Source organism: Dicentrarchus labrax, unplaced genomic scaffold (genome assembly GCF_905237075.1).
Source record: "Dicentrarchus labrax unplaced genomic scaffold, dlabrax2021, whole genome shotgun sequence".
NCBI lineage: Eukaryota > Metazoa > Chordata > Actinopteri > Moronidae > Dicentrarchus > Dicentrarchus labrax.
In genome coordinates this window covers 28,869,477-28,890,128 of record NW_026136721.1, presented here as the reverse complement: position 1 = coordinate 28,890,128, position 20,652 = coordinate 28,869,477, and the positions used below count along the sequence as shown (strand labels likewise).

The following is a 20,652-nucleotide window of genomic DNA, read 5'->3' as shown; positions in this document are numbered from 1 at the left end:
AATGAATGAATTAATTAATTAACAACTATTTTGATAATTGATGGCAACAAAATTACTTGTTTCAGCTCAAATGTGAATATTTTCAGCTTTTCTTTAGTCGTCTAGCAAATTGGTCAGACAAAACAAGACATTTTAATGCATCACCATAGGCTTTGGGAACTTGTGAGGAGTAAACAGACCGTATGCTTAATTATTAAAGAAAATAATTGTAAATAGTTTTTAATGAACTCCAGTCTGTGCATTATCCAGAGTAACCGGGATGTTGTTCCTAGAAAGTAATCATTTTAGAGCTGAAATGATGACATAAAATTAATCAGCAACTATTTTGATAATCAGTTAATAGTTTTGATTAATTTTTCAGGCAAAAATTTCTTATATGTAAGTAAACTGCATTATGTTTTTTGAACTGACGAAGAATATTTGAATATGCAACCTTGGGCTCAGGGAAATTGAGACTGACATTTTCACTATTCTCCAACAGTTTCTGAACCAAAACTATGAAAATAACCAGCAGATTAATCCATAACTAGAATAATTGTTAGTTGTAGCTCTAAATCATTTTTCCAGAAAAATACTTGTGTGTTCAATGGATAATTCTTAGGCTGCAGAGACTTTGTTTACTTAAAGATGAAAAGTTGTAATCTCAAGACAAAGAACTTTAGTCTCTCACTTTTTTAGGAGCAGGACCAAAGTGGAATTTATAATTAAAAACCTTTATAGGTTACATGGCTTGTTCATGAGTCATTTTAAAAATAGACCAGTTCAAACCTTGTTTTAAAGGCTTTGAATAAACACAGAATTTGTTTTTTATAAATTCTACATTGTCCCTGCTCCTGTATGCATGAATAAGAATAAGTTGTTCACATATTTTTTTTATGCTTTGAGCAGCACAAACTAAACTCTTTTCAACTTGATATAATTGAGGGGTAGAAGTCTCAGTGGGGTTGTTCTCGAAACTTCAGGAAATGAAACCAAAGCTATACGCAAAGGTATATTAGACCATTAAAGGTAAGTGAGAAAATGTGATTTTTTTTTTTAATTTGTGTGTCCTTAGCTCGGCCTAAACATACCATAATGGTCACAGTCTGATTGCAGTTCTGTGGATGGACTATAGATGGAGCCAAAGTTAAACACTGAAGCAGATCTAACACACTGGTCAGACAAACAATGGGCCTCATACAGCCACATTCTCTTAAAGATAGATAGATAATTACTCTAAAACATATAATGTCATCTTATTATATGATATTCATGCCTTTTTTTATGTTCCTTGAATTCAATACCTATATTTCCTTACGTTTGTTTGTTCATTTGTACTTCACTTCTTGCGTGAGACCCATTATGACACTACAGGCTGTAAATGTCAACCTGACCCAGTTCGACAATATATGGTGTTAATCCAACATAAATATACAACATGAACACTAAGGAGCTTTGCTCTCATAATAAATGTTCAATTTAAAGGTATTGTTTCACCTTCTAACAGGTATTAATTAGTTTTACATGTGTTGATTAATGGTCCACATTCATATAACCCTAACCAATGCTATCATGAAAAGTCAGCAACCATTAATTTTAAGTGATAGCACTAAAAACACTTTCAGAGCACTGTTTCAGAGCACTGACCATTGAAAAGCTCAGACTGAGCGCCCTCTAGTAGTTAACTGGTTGTATAACAGTGGCAGCAAACAGCTGGAGGTCTGTTGCACCAAATGTGTGACAACTGAAGCTCATCTAACTGATCCTATAAAGGTAAGTGGCTTATCCTCAAGACACCACCAAGCTGTTATGTGTAAAATGGGTCAAAAGTCAAAAGTAGATGTTTATTTATGTAAAGGAACACTGCTGTTGCTCCTAGCCTAAAATATACAGAGATACTTTTTTTCTATACATCTCTCTATTATTTCATTTATAATTATAAATCTTGTTGTGCCTCACTGGTTGTATCATAATGAACCAATGGCACTGCCTACATACAGTATGGTACAGCTTGGAAGGGCCACCAGGGTAAATCAAAACACTTCTAGTGTTTAATTATAAATAACACATTTAAAAAAAGAACCTACAAGAACAGACCTAATTGATCAGCTGTTCTGTGTCTGCAGGAGTCATGTGTGGGGTCAGAGGTAATCGGCTGCGTAATCAGACCTCCTGTTGTTGCTCTTTGGGTTGGACACTATTTAATTTCTATCTGGCACACTGCTTACATATGTTTTAGCTTTTATAGAGTTGCAGCATAATGTTAAAAGATGAAAATATATCAATTGTGAGATAGAATATGATTGAAAGACTATAATTAACACAATGGTTATTTTCTTGCCACTGTCGCCAAGTGCTTGCTAATGGTGGGAGAGAGTACGGTCTAGACCTCTCTATGTGAATAGTGTCCTGAGATTACGTATGTTGTAATCTGGTGCTATGTAAATTAAATTAAATGAATTAAATAAGGAAGACTATAATTTCCACGTCACAAAATCACCTACAATCACCTCTAAAGCTCATTAATTAACAGATTAGGCTACATTTTGTTTGTTTAATCTGTACAAAAATCACCTTTGTGTAAAAACTTTGTAGTCAGGCTAGCTGTTTCCTCACGTTTCCAGTCTTTATGCTAACTATTTTGATAATTGATTAATCTTTAAAGTCATTTTTAATCAAATATGGCAACAAAATTACTTGTTTCAGCTCAAATGTGAATATTTTCAGCTTTTCTTTAGTCGTCTAGCAAATTGGTCAGACGAAACAAGACATTTTAATGCATCGCCATAGGTTTTGGGAACTTGTGAGGAGTAAATAGACCGTATGCTTAATTATTAAAGAAAATAATTGTAAATAGTTTTTAATGAACTCCAGTCTGTGCATTATCCAGAGTAACTGGGAGCTATTGTTCCTAGAAAGTAATCATTTTAGAGCTGAAATGATGACAGAAAATGAATCACCTACCATCACCTCTAAAGCTAAACTAACCGGCTACTAGCTGTAGTTTCATATTTGGAATTGATCTTCTCGTCAAACTCTCGGCAAGAAAGCAAACATGCATATCAATTTTCAATATAATTTAACACTGAAAAAGGCTATATTTACTGTTGCACACTCCAGACTTCTAGATAAACACATAACATGAGTGAAATAGAATCATATATACAGATGTAGGAGCTTTAAAGTGAACAACTGCAAACTGGAAATAAAAGTTAGTGTAACAAAAACACTCAAATTGTCTTTAAGGTTTTGTTTAGGATGACTTCTTTTACTACACCTTTGCAATGGACTATGACTGGGAAACTGAGTAATAAATTACAACAGATCATTAAATAGCATCAAATTTCCTTTCAGAATATAATAATCTTGTGAAAGAAAACACTTGAATATAATTATCACAAAGGGAAAATTCCAGGATTTGATTGATGGAGCAATACTTGGCACTCAGCACAGTACTTGTCTCATCCAAACAAGTAAAAAAAAAAATAGAATAATAATAATAAATTCATTCACAAAACACTGCAATGATCCATGAAACACAGATGCGTGTAGTTTTTTACCTGTGTGTATTTTAATGACTGATACAGAGGATGTCATGTCAGTGTCTCTGAACTACAGACACAGAGGTGGAATGATAAAACAAAAACTACAGTGGATCAGGGTCACCTGGAGCTTGGCACGTACAGCAATGAATGATTCAACTTAAAAACATACAGTTTACAGACACACACGTACATTATTTCTCTATAATCTCCTAAAACACACACTTACACATTTGCATTGAACACAGAAATGATGCAGCATGTGTGCACATTGATATTCCTTCAACTTTACAGCACTTTGCTCTCCACGCTCCAAATATTACAGAAGGGAAGTGTGTGTTCAGATATGTTTGGGAAAATGCACACAAATGAGGTGTGTTTTTGTGTATTTGTGGACGTGTAAGTGTGTGTATGTATCTCTGAGAGCTGCTACAAAAATGACACACAAACACACATGCACCATTGACACTCTATCTCACACACAGACTACATTTCCCATGTTTGTTTGTTTTTTTTACAATAAAACCATTCAAGATATCCAAACAAATGAAATACGCTGCCAAAAAACCTTGAAAACACTCCGCTGACACAAGACACCTGTGTAAGAGCATAGGAGCGACCTCCGATAGCATACATTTTGGTTCTAAGGCAATATTGTAGTTCCACAGGACTAGTGCTGTTGATGCAGCGTGCTGTTTGCACACTGACTGTCTCCTATTGAAAAACCTTTATTTCCATCCGCAGTCATCTGTCATTCAGTGTATTTTTATTTTTAGCACCATGGGAATCTCTCCTTCAATCAGAATCGTGTCACTCCGAGAGACAGCTGTGAAAATATTCCCTTCCGATATCCACTGTTAATTGGGGGGTTGAGGGGTGAGGTGGAAACTGGAAACATCCGTGAAAGTTGCTTGGTTTGTTACAAGGTGGTGCAAAAAAAAAAAAAAAACAGCATGGACACACACAACACAATGCAAGGCTTAACATTAACATCACAGATCATTTGGAAATTCTCCATTTGCGTTTTTATTTTTTTTTTCCATTCCACGATGGTCGTCTGCATAAGCTTTAAGCAAAAGGGCAAATGACGGATTTCAGCCTTTTGTTTTTTTGTTCTTTTCTCTGTACACACAGACACACGTACAGTAAACACAATGGGTTTTACAATAAGACATGAAATAAAATCATCTGCAGCCGTTCTGAGCTGGGTTGAAGAGACCAGTTCCCAGGCATCAAAGGCAATAAAAATGTCTATTTAGAGTTTCCTCTCAGTTACTGTGGATACAAGCAGCCGTCTGATCACAGTAAGTTGCACAGCTCAAGGAGTCAGAAAAAGAGTCAAAACTCCCTCGTTGGATGCATTTTCTTTTAGGTGGAAGCTCCTCAGTTCCTCAAGCATCCATAGTTTATAATTCTGAATATGAATCTACTGCGTTTATGTGTGTTTGTACTCGTTTGTTTGCATTTGTGCAACCATGAGTATCTCAGTAAACTGATATGGATCCTCAGCAACCCCTCTGCCCACACTGAGGGTAGCTTGATGTCCAGTAATGAAGACCATCTCCTCCACACAAAAAATGGCTCACTCAAATCGTCAGCGTGTTTCCCCCCCGTGTTTGTAGAAGCTCACATCGATATCTCGTTGTTTTTCCCCCCGTCTCGTCTCAGAGTGTGTTGACCTGTGCAGAGCCACAGAAGGAGACAAATGTTCACTTAAGTGTCATCTTCCTCCCGGGGGGCTGGCGAGTGTCCACATCTGTCTGTGGGTCCAAGAAGAGGGGACAGGCTGTACTTTTTCTCATTGCCATGGTGAAGGTCAGGGTAACAGGCTGCACAGAGGTCGGAGGTTGCGGGCTGCGTGTGAGGTCATTTCCTGGTGTGAAGGCTCTCCTGGAACTTGGTGCTCGTGTAGAGGATGTGGAAGCCCTTCTTGCTGATTGTGTCGTCGCTATGGAAACGGATGAGCATAGCGGCTCCGGGCGAGTAGATCCCCTCCCTGGGCTGAGGATGGGAAGATGGAGGGAACACGTGAAGCAGTTTCTCAGACATTTAGAGGTTCATATCACTCATTTAATCCATTAACTATAATCAAATACAGCGTTGGTGTACGTTCTTTTTCCCTTCCACTCATTCTGAAGCTAAAACTTGAAACATGTTTGAGCTTTGTCGTTCTAATTGGTGGAATATAACTAGGTGCAATAACTCAAGTACCGATTTAAGTACAGATTTGAGGTACTTTATTGAGTATCACTCACAGGGGCCATTTATTGTACTTTTATTTTTACTTAACTAACATTTTCAGTGCAGAACTGTTAATTGTAACGGAGTAATGTTACAGAGTTTCTACCTTATTTCAGTGCTTTTTCCCTGCACTCTCCTGTTTTGTGGTTTTTCCCCATAACCTCCTTAAACTGTACTACAGATGATCATTGTAATGAAGGAACTTGTCACCCAGTGCAACAGTGTGGTTGCACAAACTATTCTTATTAGTGAAATTGTTAGTTTTGATCTTTTCACGAGACTTGTTAACATTAAAACAATATCATCAGACTTGTCCTGAGGGTCAGGAAATATACATTGATGTAGTTCTTTAAAGGTTTTCACATCAAAGATAAAAAATGGATCTCAGATGAGAACATAAAGCCTTACCCCTGAACCGCAGAAGCGGCCAAGTCGATGTGAGTTGGCGTCGTACCCATTGTACAACTCGATGTAGTCATAACCACAGTCGGCTTCCTCCTCTACCTCAAAAGTAATGAAGCTCAGTTCGATGCCGTAGCCCTGTTCGGCTGTCAGCAGCCACTCGCAGTCAGTGTGACCTGGGTAATTATTGTCTCCAAACTGGGAATGAGAGTAGAGGTTCTTCTGACGAGCTTCTGCTTTCAGACGGCCTCCACACTCTGCAGAGACACAAGGTTAGAAAGAGTGAAATAAACCATTTGTCCCAGACAGTCCGTAAACTCAAGTCAGATTTAGTGAATGATTTTCATCATGTATGTGCTGCTGTGAACCACTAGAGGGAGATGTTGCTCTAAAAAAACTATTCAAACTTAAATCTCAGCTGGTGACTGTGAGTGATGCTCTTTGCGAACACAAAAGCTCACACACATAAAGTTAAATATTATTGCTAACATACATTAACACTTAAATATGCTTCCACACAGACACACACACCTGTGGAGTGTGTAGCTTGGAAGCCCTTCCTTTGTACTGAGGCATCAGAAATGAAGCGGAGGTACATCTTGTTGCCTGTAGAAACCAGCTGCTCCGGGATCTTACTGCCACACAATCGACCCAAGATGGCTGCCGTGTCACTGTCCCCATCAAAGGCCTCCAGATGGTCATATGCACACTCCTGATGCTGCTCGATCTCAAACTCGTTGAAGGTCTGGAAAGGTAGAGAGAGACATGGAGGATGAGAGATCACTGAGTGAGCTATGAGTGAGAACTGTTGACCTCGCTGTCCAGTTTCTATAGAAACTATTTCTTTGTTAGAAAGTAGTTCCAGTAAAATCTTTTGAAGCTGGTCCAGAAGAAATGGGACCACAAATGAAACTACACTGGCCTCCATTGTATTAAGATGATGGCAGAAATCACAGATGGATAACTCAAACCCTCAGGAAAGCAATAGTAGATGAAGTAACTTTTCAGTTGATGACGTTCTTATTTGTCGACATAAATCACAAAAAAGCCACAAATGTATGTACTATATGCACATATGCCTGACCAGATTCAAAGGAAAAGAGAAATCAGAGAGAAACAAGAATGAAAGACAGTCAGAAGGAAAGTCAGAGTAAAAAGTAGAAGAGAGCGTATGAAAGAGAGTGTTTCTTTTGTTATAATGTGAGAGTCATTTCCTTTTAGTGTGTCTCTGAATTGGGATCTAATCATTTCAAAAGCAACAAGGCTTCTGAGTTCAGAGCCAATGTAGTTGGATGTAAAAGCTAAAAAAGTTTAAAGAGCTTTACTTAGAAACAAGTCAAACAAATTAAACCGGTGATAACTGATTTACTGGAAACTTGGATAAACAATCTGAACACAGCACTGACCACCTTTTAAGTTTATATGGCAAACTTGTTGGGTCGTGATTCTGGCCACCAAATGAATGTAAGTCCAATAATCACTTGATTTTTAGCTCTGTTTTTGGTCTCCACCACCTCCTGAGAAAATTATCTGTCTTTTTAGCTGCTTAATGCTCCACTATGTTCATCAGCCAGTCACTTAGTTTGTCTGTCAGCCATTTAGTGCTAGGTAGCAGACAGTGTTTACTGTGTTTTTCTAGCTTTCCATCTGCCTGTTTGCCAAAAAAGACATAATTACAGTTGTGAGACTGAACCGAAACAGTAAAGTTAGGACTCAAAACCAAAATAATGAACTGACAGTAACTATAAAGATACACATAGTACTACATAGTGCTACAATATGAGGCATTTTTGTAGCTGACAAATTTTATAAATCATTTTTCAGGCTCTTACGTAGTGTTATACACATTTAAAAGTCTTTCAAACCAAAATAAATATATTTGCATATTCTTTAATACTACAGAGCAGAACCCCTGCCTCCCTTCTTCTTTGCCTACACATTGCTTACACACTGACATGCATGTACACACTGTCACGATTCATAATCTAATCAAGTCACCGTGAGCTGAGTCATAACACCTTGCAGGCCTCTCTCCCACACACAGTCACACACCTCTCTGATTGTGTCCTGAGCCGTGCTCCATCACGCCACCACAAACACCACACCAAATTTGATTTTTACCAAACCAGACGGAAGGAAAAAGGAGAGCGAAGGTGTTTTGGGGGTTGTGATGGCTTGCAGATGTTTCTGACTGTAGCTCGGCTGAGATGCTGGTTTTCTGGATGCGTTTACTACTCCAGAGAGAATATAGTGTGTGAATCTGTGTGTGTGTGTGTGTGACAGACAGAGAGTGAAGAAGCAATAACAGAGTGACCTTCATGTCTATGCTCAGATTTCTGGTATTAAATTTATCCCGCTGTGATGTCATTACTGTGGATATAGAGAGCACGCCTGCTAATCTCAACACACACACACACACACACACACACACACACACACACACACACACACACACACACACACAAATACCCACACACACAAACAAATTTACCACATATTCAAAACTGGTGCAAAAACTATTAAATGTGTTAGCTGATGATGTAATTTGTGTTTTCGGTTATGTAAGTGGTGATGCGAGATTATCAAAACTTAATGACAGTTGATGACAGTTTTGATAACATGCAGCAATCTCAGCATGTGGTTGCAGAGTGGAAGTGAGGTGAGGCGCCAAATCCCATTACTTTGCAGGACAACATACTGTAGTGTGTGTGTGTGTGTGTGTGTGTGTGTGTGTGTGTGTGTGTGTGTGTGTGTGTGTGTGTTTATATGAGAGCATTTGACATTTGAGTCTGTGTGTCTAGGCCAGGAATGTGTGTGCATATTGTAAAGGCTGCACTGTGTTTGTGTGTGTGATACTATTTAGAAGCATGAGTGGAGGAGGATTACCTGAAGCAAGCTGTGTGACTGTAAGTGTGTGTGTGTGTGTGTGTGTGTGTGTGTGTGTGTGTGTGTGTGTGTGTGTGTGTGTGTGTGTGTCTAGACCGTGCTCTCACCTCTGCTACTTGAGCTTGCAAACGTCACTAAGCATTTTCTGTGAATGCACCTGAGTCAGGAGAAACTCCTTTTGCAGCAACACTGTTAGCCGAACACCATCTGTTTGAGCTAATGTACTTACACAGAAGTTGAGATTATCTCCTCTCCATTCTCCCTTTCTGACTCTCTTTGGACAAATAACTATGCAAATCAAACTTAGAACTTTTCAGCCTCCTTTCCACAGCCTATATTCCTTAATACGTACATCTTCACTAACTCAAAAATGTGCATTCGACTATCTGTAGTGACACATAAATGCTTACATGCACAAATGCACGCATGTGTGCACACATGCAGGCTAAACACAGGCGTATATACACACACACACAGAAAGACAGGAGGACACAGATGGCCACTGCCCAAGGCCTCTTTCTAATGCATGAGCACACGTTTGAATTTAGCCCGAATATACAAACGTGTACTTTCTCCTCCATTTACATTTGGGTTTCGAAAGTGGAACATGGGAAATAGAGATCATCGAGCAAGAAGGGGGAGGGCAGCCTGGGGCTTTTACATACGATATGACCCCGCAGACAGAGTAATGTGTTGTTATGAGGAAGGGAAGAAGGCCAATCATGCTAAAGGGTTTAAAAAGCCTAAGACAAATGCTTCACAAGCCCCAGAATGTGTTTGATTTCAGCACACTTACTATTTTGACTCGGTGTCCTGGCGTGGCTGTGATGTCCCAGGTGCACTCCTTACGGCTGGGATACTTGTCTGGCCAGTTAGGGCTGCTTAGGGTCCCACTGGGGCTGTGGATCTTATGCTCACACTCAGCTGGACACACACACGCAAGCACACACATAGAGAGGAAGTTAAAATCATGGCTGCACAGGAAAAGGTCAGAGGAAATGGAAAGGGAACAGGAAGGAGAGAAACAAGAGAACCAAAAGAGAGAGAAAGGATTTCAAAGAAACACATCCTGATGACAAGTTCAGTGTGAGTTTCACATGCACGCATGCTTTAAACAAACACTGCTAAGGTAAACCTCCTGTACTGTATGCATTGATGGAGTATAGCACACAAAGAACCAAAAGACAAAACAATCCAAAAGGTTTAAATTATTCTGGATGTTATCTGAACCTTGAATGTGATCTGTATAATATTCATCATATGGACCAAAAGTAGAGACAAGATGATTTATGGTGCTTATAGTTACAGTCTTTAACCATTCCTACTAAACACAGTACACATTGCAAACACTGCTTTGTTCAATATAGGCACTCTGTGATTGGATGTTTAGTGAATGGCTCATAAACACATGTTATGTAGGACTGCATCCTAAACATTTCTAAATGCTGTTCTAGCAATCTGTCCATCGTACATGGACTCACTGAATAATCTGATAGTATGAAAAGGATGTGAATCATATGCTTTCAGTCACCAGATCTCAACCAACTGAATGCTGATGGCTGACACAAACAGGGATGATGCACATTAATAAATAGGCCAAAAGGCTGTTTTTCATCTGTAGCCAATTGCTCTGTTATTGTTTTGTTAGATACTCCCAGATTCCTCACAGCTGAGCATTACCAACATCATACTCAAGACAATCCACTAAAAATATTTACACTTTGAAATACAACTCATTAGCTTAGTTTCAGTGGCACTGATGGGCAACTAACTATAACTCTAATACTCTACTTCGTGACAACACATCAGCTGAGGACTAACACTGTAGCAACTCTTTCTGGTTGAAGTTGGGACTCTTGCCGACTGCTTTCCTCCTGAAGAGTTTTAAATCGCTTAAAAACTGCACCAAAATCTACCCACAGCAGCCCTCACAGCCACACATTGCATTCGCATGTATGTGTATGGTTTGAGTTAGATGAATGCCGTGGCTTAATGAAGGTGATGAGAGGCAGGAGGCATGCACAAGACAACAAGGTGTGTTCCAGAGTGACACTTTTTATTTAGAGTCAGACAAACTGAACCCATGTACACAATGAGATGGATGACTTTACAAGAACCATGTATATAAATGTAAAGGGGAGTTTTCTAACAGGCAAAGTATTAATTACAGAAGTAATATTCCACACACACACACACACACACACACACACACACACACACACATACACACACACACTACACTATTGTTATAGAAGACCCTCACACCTCGTGTAGTTAAAAAGTCTAACTACTTACATCATACAGATTTAAGACATGGCAGCAAAAACATCTTTTCACATTTATCAAGTTATTGTAGATAACAGGAAATGTAATAGTTTACAATGCCACAGTATCATAATATTACCAGTAAGTAAGTTAATGACAGTTTCAGGTTTAACAGATGTCTTCCTTTCATGAAAAAGATTAAACAGGATCCCTGAGACCACAAGTTTTTATGTCTTTAGTCTCACACACTTCTGGCAGGTGACTGCTATCACTAAAAGTTGTTGTTTATATGAATCCAACATGTTAACAACACGTGTCACGCTATCCAAATGTCCATCTCCACATGTTGAAACTTTCACACGCATATACTTTGTGTGTTATCATAACCACACACGGACACAAGCTGTGTGATGGGAATATGGATTTACATGACTCGGCAAGGTTACTGGGTCAAGCTGGTCTAATGCACACATAAACACACACATACACACACAAACACACACATACACAGGAAGACCGCGCTACATGTGAAGCTTTCAAGCTCCCAGATGTTTGAAACATGAGAGTTTTTATGAGCAGCACAGGGAGCCTTTAGTGAGGTGTGTATGTGTGTATTGATGTGGTGTGTGTGCAAACGTTCAAAAGTTCAACTTCAAAGAGTCGAGTATAATATGTCAATTCAACAGTTGTGTGTCTGTGTGTGTGTGTGTGTGTGTGTGTGTGTGTCTGTCTGTGTGTGTGCGCGCACATGGGAATGTGCTAACAACTTATAAATACTGTTTTCTGTCAAACTGAAACCTTTTCCCGTCTCTGTTTCTCACATACAAACACAAGCACACATCACAGTGAACACACCCTTAGTGACTTGCAAGCGGAGCTGTTTTGAAGTCATTTGAGACAAGTTCGAGTCCCAACCCCTGGAACACAATACCAGTACCTTGATACAAAAACAAATGCTGTATTATAAGTTTGTATATGATTTCTAACTTAACAACTTTATAGGGTATTTCTGCAGTAATTATCTTGAACTTGTCTGTTTGTGCTGCATTTCTGCACCTTTCAAGCAAGTCATTTAAGTGCAAGTCTAGTCTCAGTGAGCAGAGCTGTGGTGACTCGAAACCTGTCTTCAAGTCTGGGACCAGTCCAGTGTAACTCTCAAGTTATTTGAGGCAAGTCTAGGTCAAGTGTCAAGTATTTAAGAGTAAATCTCAAGTCTTTTGGAATAAGACTCAAGACCTTTAGTGCAAGTCGAGTGTCAGTGAGCAGAGCTATGATGACTAGCAAGTCCAATTTGAGTCTTGATTCATTTCAGACAAGTCCCAGTCGAGTCTTTCAAAGTAAATCGCAAGTCCTTTAAGTCTCTAGTCCTTTAGAGCAAGCACAAGTCATCATAAGCAAATTTCAAGTCAAATCTAAACAATGTTTAGGCATCAGATATGCTGAGCATTACAATGACAAAGCAATTATCTTCTAAGACATGTTAATATCTGACAGCAAGTGATTTTAATGCACAGGATTAATTAATGGAAACAGAAAAATTATTGCCTGTTTGAAAATGTTTCTTCCACTGTTTTTCTGTTGTTCCAGGATCAAAGATCAAAGCTTGAGACTTGAAGTCTCACAGCCCTCAAGTCTTCACCTTTGTAACTTAATGTGACACGTGCCCATGTCCCAAGTCTCAGGTCTACAGCTCTGCTTGCAGCCTTCAAGTGTGGAAATATAATATATAAAATAAAGAAATATCCTCAAATGGAAAGGGCCAGTCTGCTGTCAGGTGGACTCTGATGTGGATACACTGAGTAAGGGCTGTATGATGGACGATGGTTGTTCTTGTGAATGAGCACATGCTTGTGTGAATGTGGCAGGACGTGCATGTGCGGTCCAATGTTTTTATGCCAGTGTGTGTGCTGATGTGAATGTACGTGAAACCCACCTTCCTTACAGTCATGTTTGTTCTCATGCAGTACAAAGCCATGGCGACACTGACAAACGTAAGAGCCCACTGTGTTGATGCACTCGTGCTGGCAGCCGCCGTTGTCCTTGCTGCACTCATCTTTGTCTGTGAGAGATACACATGCAACACATCACTCATGTGGAAACAGCAAAAAGGACGGAGGTGGAGGGAAGCAAGAGGTCAAGCAGGGGATAGGAGTGGAAGAATTAGACCTTAAGGAAGGGGAGGAGACTTTTTGAAAAATAAAAGGGAGGTGATATGAAAAGGGGTGAGGGACAGACAACAGGAGAAACAGTGATAAAAGGAAAGGACGGAAATCAAACTCAGAAGGCAAGTTCAACAAAAGAAAAGGTACAGAGAAGGTGACAGATGGCAAATAAAGAGAAACACGAACATACATATCCAGCAATCATGCTAGGCAAACATGGTCACCCAGAACAACTGTAAGATAGTGTTCATTATTGTCATGTTAAAGTATTTATTACACGGCTGAGAGTTAACGTTACGTGAGATGGTCAACTGTTTCTGGCCTCAAGCTTTGGATTATAGAATTTACTAAACCAAAAACATAATGCAAAACTGTATGAATGAGTACGCTCTGCTCGTAAGCTGCAAACATTAGCATGCCTGGCTAACTATCTTACTGCATACAAAAGTAAACGAGTGTTACTTCTATTCCATTACCTAAATACAGTATTTTGTGGGGACACATCCTCTGTCCTCGGTACGACTGCATATCAGTGTTAGCGCCTCTTTCTTGCACTTTTTGGATCATTAGAGTTACTTGTGCCAAACTATAACAAACAATAAAGCATAAATAAATCTGTTGTTTGCAATATAATGCTGCAACAGAAAGCTTGAGAGGCGTAGTAACAGTAACTAAGGGGTGGGTCTTAGCAAAGAGTGAATGAAGTAGATTTTTTTTTTGCAAAACTACCATCTAAAGATTTCCAAGAAGAGTTAGTGAACAGGAAGGAATGAAGAAACCATTAACAAGAGTTAGCATTAAGAACAACAACAGACAACTACAGAGGGTTAAGTCAGTTAGTGTGTGTAAGTCTGTGTGGTTCTGTTGGCCTGTAAAACTGTCTTTGTGCTACTCTTTGGGTTCATGGTTATGATCGCTCTGCGGTCAACCTCTGGCCTTGGCTCTGAAACGACTGTGACCGTAGCAGCTGTTTTCACATCAGCTGTGCTCCCCTTGGAGCCAGAAGCCACTGCTATATCAGTCTGATGTGTTCACCCAGCCAACTGAGGAGAAACTGTAAAACGTGATGAGAGTGTCTGTCATCACGTTTAGATCTCGTAAGCCTCATGTCATGAATTTGGAAAGATACTGGAGACCTACTTCTCTGGGATTTTTATGTCCACCCGGTACATGGTAGGATATGTGGGCCATTAGGTTGTCATGGTGACGCCTAAATGTGGACCACAAATTCCCCCCATAAATAATTTGAAGAGATTTTTGCTCCATAAATTTCCATACAAACAGAAAAGAGAATGGAAGTATAATAATGCCTTGTTTTGTTGCTTATTCTGGATTTTTTCTTTGGGGTTAATTAATATCTTTTGGCTCAAATAATGACCTCATTAAGGCAGTTGAACTATTTTAGGATTTCCCAGCATGTATAAACTTTTGTGTGGAGTAAACAAACAAGATATGTGTGTTAATTGGTGAGCTTTAGATGTGCTTGTGTGCGTATTTTGCAACCTTTGGACACTCTTTGTGCTAAGCTAAGCAAGCCAACTGCTGGCTGGAGCTTCGTATTTACGAAGAGACATTAGACGGTTATTCATCTTCTCATCTAACACTCGACAAGTAAGCACATCCTCCCGTGCAGCAAGAAGCCGCAGGCTGGAATCGAACCCGGACCTCCACAGCAAGGACTTCGGCCCTAGCTCAACCGGGCGAGCTACCAGTATCATATATACTGTCTTCATGAAGTTATTTGATGATTGCAGTGAGTTAAATATTCCCAACCTAGACTTCCAGATGTCTTGTCAAATGTTTTATACACATTTCCTCTAAAATTCGACTTGACATATTTGTTTTCTTTGGAAAATTAGGGACCTCCACAAGAACTTGAAATATAGTTCTGTGTACTACTTGAGCAACATTTGGCCACACAGCTTGAGTTTATAATGACTGACCCACTGGCAGGCTGCTGCTTGTTAGGAGGTTAAAAGGTTCAAATTTCTGTAGGCTTAAAACGAAAACTCACAACATCACAGCTAAGTTGTTTTCTCGCTCATTCTCTCGCCCTCATCCTTTAATTTGGAGCTTCTTCTAACCACATGGCTTCTCCTCAGTATGGCTGGGTGATGACAAAGGGCCTTTTAGTGAAGCTGAACACTGGAGGAACAGAGCAGCTCACGGGGTAGAGGTTGGAAGCAGCGGGGAAGACTCGCTCTGTGTGGGACTGCCACGTTGACAACAGTGATGGTGTCAGAGACAGAAACAGAGAGGTGGGGATTTTCTGATGACCGCACAGGAAGACAGAGCATGTACAGGGAGAGTGTGGGAGACAGAGAAGAGTGTGTTTGTGACTGTGAGTGAGAGACAGATTCCTATAAAGAGATGTGAGATTAGACACAGAAGCTTGCGTCTCACCTCAACTCAAGAGCTCGTGAATCAAACTAGATCTGCTTTTAATGAAACCACTAAATCTCCCTTCTCTCTTGCTCTGTGTGTGTGTGTGTGTGTGTGTGTGTGTGTGTGTGTGTGTGTGTGAGTGTGTGTGTGTGTGTGTGTGTGTGTGTTTGTCTGTCTGATGTGGTATTATGGTGCTATTGTGGGCTCAGTCTCACCCTATCACAGGCTAAGAAGCTTTGCAGTTGATGCTACACAGTGTTCATTGTAGCTTTCTTCAGGTCAAGCACACAATGTCCACATGCACACACTCATGCACGCATACACATGCATACACGTGCACACTCACACGGATTAGTAGTGTGTGGGAGGCCAAAGGGACCTCCCTAAAGCTGCTGGATCTTTGCCAACCAAAAGCTATCCCTGGAAGCTTCTGACAATAGAAGAGCCACTCATACAGCAACTTTAAAAACACACACACACACACGCACACACACACATTATCTATATCTGAGTCAGTGATATTATAAACCACGCTGCGATTTAACTACGTCTTCCAGGTGTTCTGCAGGTAGTTAAATTTTGACGAGCTCATCCAGGTGACAGTTTTACTTCCTCTGAAGGAGAAGGAAGCAGCCAAAATGTTACACTGAAGTTGCCTTTTGGATCAGTTTTCCCTTTTTAGTTACTGTAAAAGTTAGAGTAGGAAAAGAGAAATTTGGATCTTGTCTTCAGGACAACTTCCTGAAAATGGTTATTGTCTAATGTTGAAATCCAACAAATTCAACCCTGCAACGGCGAGTAGGGGATATTTGTTGTGTTTTTACTGGAGAATCATAGCGGTGTCCCAGTTCCATACAACATGCTAATTTAATTTAATTTAATTCAATTTAATTTAATTTTGTCAAACAAATAGTGGGTAGTTGTGGCTTTTCTGGAACATATTAAACACCAAAAAAATTTCCAAATTTGAAACTGGCTGTGGTTTCCCAAAGTTTCAGTTTGATTGACTTCCAATAGTGCACATCACTAAATATTTCCTTTTACTACAAAGATTAATTTCTTGTGTACTTTCTGCAAATAATAATAGGGAGGTTTTCAAATACAACAACAGATTTTAAAAGCAATGAACTGAGTTCCACTGTTAATATGAGACCAAACTCTTCATATGTTGAAAACAAATTAATACAATCCAATAATAGTGTTTTATTTTATTGTTTAACTGCAGCTTGCATGAAATAATTAACTTGAACAACAGAAATTTGTCCAACAATATGACTTTCCTGCTGAAAATTGATATTATATTATTACGGTATTATCACCCATCCTTGTATGGTATAACATGGAACTGGGACAAAGCACATGTTTCCCTCTGGAGGATAATGGATTAAACAGTGATCCACGCCATTAAAACATGATCGATCCATTCCCTCATTACACTGTCGACCGGAGCCAATCAGAGATGCCGATTGTTAGGTCATGTTACCTCTGACCTTTGATGAGGTTGCCAGCTTGTTGTTGACATGGCCACGAGAGGCAGAGCGGCCGCGCTTTATGTCCTGGCATGACTCAAACACAATCATACGCTCTTGACACAGAGCCAGCCTGTCTGAGGGAGAGAGGGCAGAGCGCAGGGTGGGTGCAGGAGGCCGGAGAGCCGGTGGAGGCTCAGGAGACACAGCATGACAGACGAACACAACACATATACACAGGCAGTATAAAACAGAGGGGTATGCACACACACACACACACACACACACACACACACACACACACACACACACACACATATATGGATATTTCCACAAATGCTTGACCATGCAAGCGAACATACACACAAATTAACACACAGCGGAGGTGAGCAGAAGACTAAAAATCAGGAGTGGAGAACCTGGTTTGCATTTCATCTTCCACTTCAAACTTTTTTAGATATTTAACCATGACAATGATCTTTCTCTAACCTTATCTAAGCGTTTTACATGTCTTAATATATTTGAATCATTACATGAATACATACATACACCACATTGTAGTTGCTATGGATGGCTATTGTAGGTTTAATTAATTAAACAAAATGCACAAAATGTTGGCAATTCAATTTCAAAAGCACTTTTTGGAGGTCAGCTGTCATGTTAAATAATATAAGTGTTGTTATTTAAATAGCCTGCAGGTAAAAAACTTTAGCTCTGCAGACCGATTCTTTTTTCGTAGCCCAGTGAAGACATTCTGTGGGCGAACGCTAGACAACGGCAAACCACCGGGTTACCTATTACAAAAATGTATATCACGGTTTAGAGCAGCTTAGATTTGTGTCAGTTAGTCCAGCTGTGAGCCAGTTGTTATGCTGAAATTTAAGTATCGAAATACCCACACTAGAAGCTTTTCGAACTGCTCCTGCACCATAATTAACCTTGTTGTTCATCAGTTTGTTTCAAATAAAATGCTCTGCCCACCCCTGACAAACAAACACACACACACATACACACACACACACACACACACACACACACACACACACAGATGTAACACACGTGTCTTACCTGAGAAGAAGTGAGCCTTGAAGCCTTTCTTGGAGACGGTATTGTCGGACTTGAACTCAATCCTCATGTTGTTGTATTGAGAGGTGATGACTTCAGGGACCTCTGTGCCACAGTATTTACCATGCAGCTTAGAGTCGGACGAGAGGCCGCTCCGCACCTCCACATAGTCGTATTTACACACCTAAACACACGAACAAGGCTCTTGTAACATCCGTCTTCAAGGTGGCTATTAAACACACAGACACACTCACCTCATTCCCCTCCAGCTCGAAGGCCTCAAACTGCATAGAGATGCGGTACTGAGTGGGAGCGACCACCTGCCACACACAGTTCTTGTTGGGTGGATACTCTTTAGGCCAACCAGGAGTGCTGATGGTCCCGTTCAGCTTAGAGAGGAGACCCCCACACGCCGCTGGGAACACACAAACAGACACATACACACATGCCTAGGAAGTGATATATATGTTTTATAAGATATATAACAACACAAAAAGTTGGACCTTGCCAAACCACATTGCACATAAGCAGGTGGTGGTAAACCTACAATTTATGTTTCAAATGCTTCCTAAAGTTGTGAATTCGTTCCAGGCTGCACCAACTGCAACTCGTCAAATATCCAATTTTCCCAACATGTAAAGAAACAGAGCTGCTGTGTTTGAGTGGCTGGTTCTGTGCAATGAGGCTATTTTACTGCCACATTTCTGATCAACACAGCTGTATACAGGCATTTACTTTAATCAGGAGGGTTATAACTTGGATATGATGCAGTTAAGGATGGAATGTGGAGGACAAATAGGTCCGTCAGCAGCAGCAGACGGCTTACGCTGATGATGCCGATGGGAATATTTGTCATGGAGGAACCAGATTCAGCTCAAAGGAAAAGTGAAATGTGTGCGGGAAGTCATTACTACTGATGTTTGTTCATTTCGAGGGGAAGTAGCTAACGTGACCGATTGCAAGTCACTCGCAAGACACCTGTAGAGTTCGCCACATGTTTTCTTCAAATAACAACTTAATTACTCACTATACTTCCTTATCAACTGAGCATTTCCCCAACAATGTCTCCTTTATGTGGTGAGCACAGTGAAATTTCTTACTAAAATGATCACTGTAATTGTATATAATGACGTAGACTTTGAAAATCCACTTTCTGCATCCTTTTCCCACACATCAACTCACTGGGGATGCAAAATAAAAAGAGCTGCTCTTCGATGATATACAGCAAAACCACGTTTTTGGATATTCCTCTAGCGTAGCAATTTTCTCTCTATGCCTCTCTGAAGTGGTTTGTTCAGTTGTTTCAGTATGTGGGTCATAATGGTTAGCTAATTTACTTCGCGGGATTAAAGGACCTTCACAGCACTTGTGGCACTGGAACAGCGGGGTATGTGGTTTTGTGTCAAAGAGATGTTTTTTCCTGTTGATGGAGGCTGTTCGGATGTTTTTTTTTCTGATGAGTTAGACTCATATCCTACAGAAACACACAGTGGCATACAAAGGAATGCACATACAAACATGAATTCATCATTGCAGTCACACACACATACACACACGAACACACAGTTACCTTCACAGCTCTTCTTGTCAGGAGCTAGTTCGTAGCCCGGGTCACAGGCACACTTGAAGCTGCCAAGAGTGTTTACACACCTCTGTTCACATCCACCATTGTCTGGCTTGGCACACTCATCCTCCTCTGAAAAACACACACGTCAGAGCATGTTTGCACACACATAAAGAATGCTTTGGTTAAAAGCCATGTGAGAAAACACAATCACCTGACACACACACACACACACACACACACACACACACACACACACACACACACACACACACACACAGACAGACAGACAGAGCCTCCCTTAATAACACACACACACCTTTGAAAAAGTTAGCAGCAAAGCCGGCCTTGTTAACCGTCCCATCTGAGACAAACTTCATCCACAGTGTGTGTGAGGTGGAGCGCACATCCTCAGGTTTATCGTAGCCGCAGAATCGTCCAATCAGAGGGCTTGTCTCCAGAGGGCCGTCTCGGACCTCCAGGTAGTCGTAAGCGCAGCTGTCGTGCCTCTCGATCTGCAGAAACATTCATGTACGCGGTGAGATACACCACAACCATCCTGTCGACCTTCAAATATCTTTGTGACAGTAACACGTTTACAACATGTCTTCCTTTGTCTGATAGTTTGACTGCTCGCGTTGCTCTGATGGACTCCATTGAACATAAATAAAATAAAACCATCACCAAAAATC

The 20,652-nt window shown here is 40.3% G+C and overlaps 1 protein-coding gene across 5 annotated transcripts in view; it reads right to left on the bottom strand.

The window, feature by feature from the left end:
• Window positions 1-3,528: 3,528 nt before the first annotated feature.
• Window positions 3,529-20,652, bottom strand: part of tll1 (tolloid-like 1) — a 47,254-nt gene continuing 30,130 nt past the window's right edge. For 3 of the 5 annotated variants that reach the window (XM_051385342.1, XM_051385343.1, XM_051385341.1), the window contains 10 exons: window positions 20,280-20,475; window positions 19,967-20,092; window positions 18,651-18,811; window positions 18,400-18,580; window positions 17,346-17,468; window positions 13,249-13,374; window positions 9,847-9,974; window positions 6,696-6,909; window positions 6,171-6,421; window positions 3,529-5,522 (listed from right to left, as the gene is read on the bottom strand). In XM_051385342.1, the coding sequence (XP_051241302.1) occupies window positions 5,388-5,522; window positions 6,171-6,421; window positions 6,696-6,909; window positions 9,847-9,974; window positions 13,249-13,374; window positions 17,346-17,468; window positions 18,400-18,580; window positions 18,651-18,811; window positions 19,967-20,092; window positions 20,280-20,475 (1,641 nt within the window). In that variant the 3' untranslated portion in view covers window positions 3,529-5,387. The remainder of the gene's footprint in view (window positions 5,523-6,170; window positions 6,422-6,695; window positions 6,910-9,846; window positions 9,975-13,248; window positions 13,375-17,345; window positions 17,469-18,399; window positions 18,581-18,650; window positions 18,812-19,966; window positions 20,093-20,279; window positions 20,476-20,652) is intronic. The other 2 variants (XM_051385344.1, XM_051385345.1) reach the window with 2 other exon arrangements.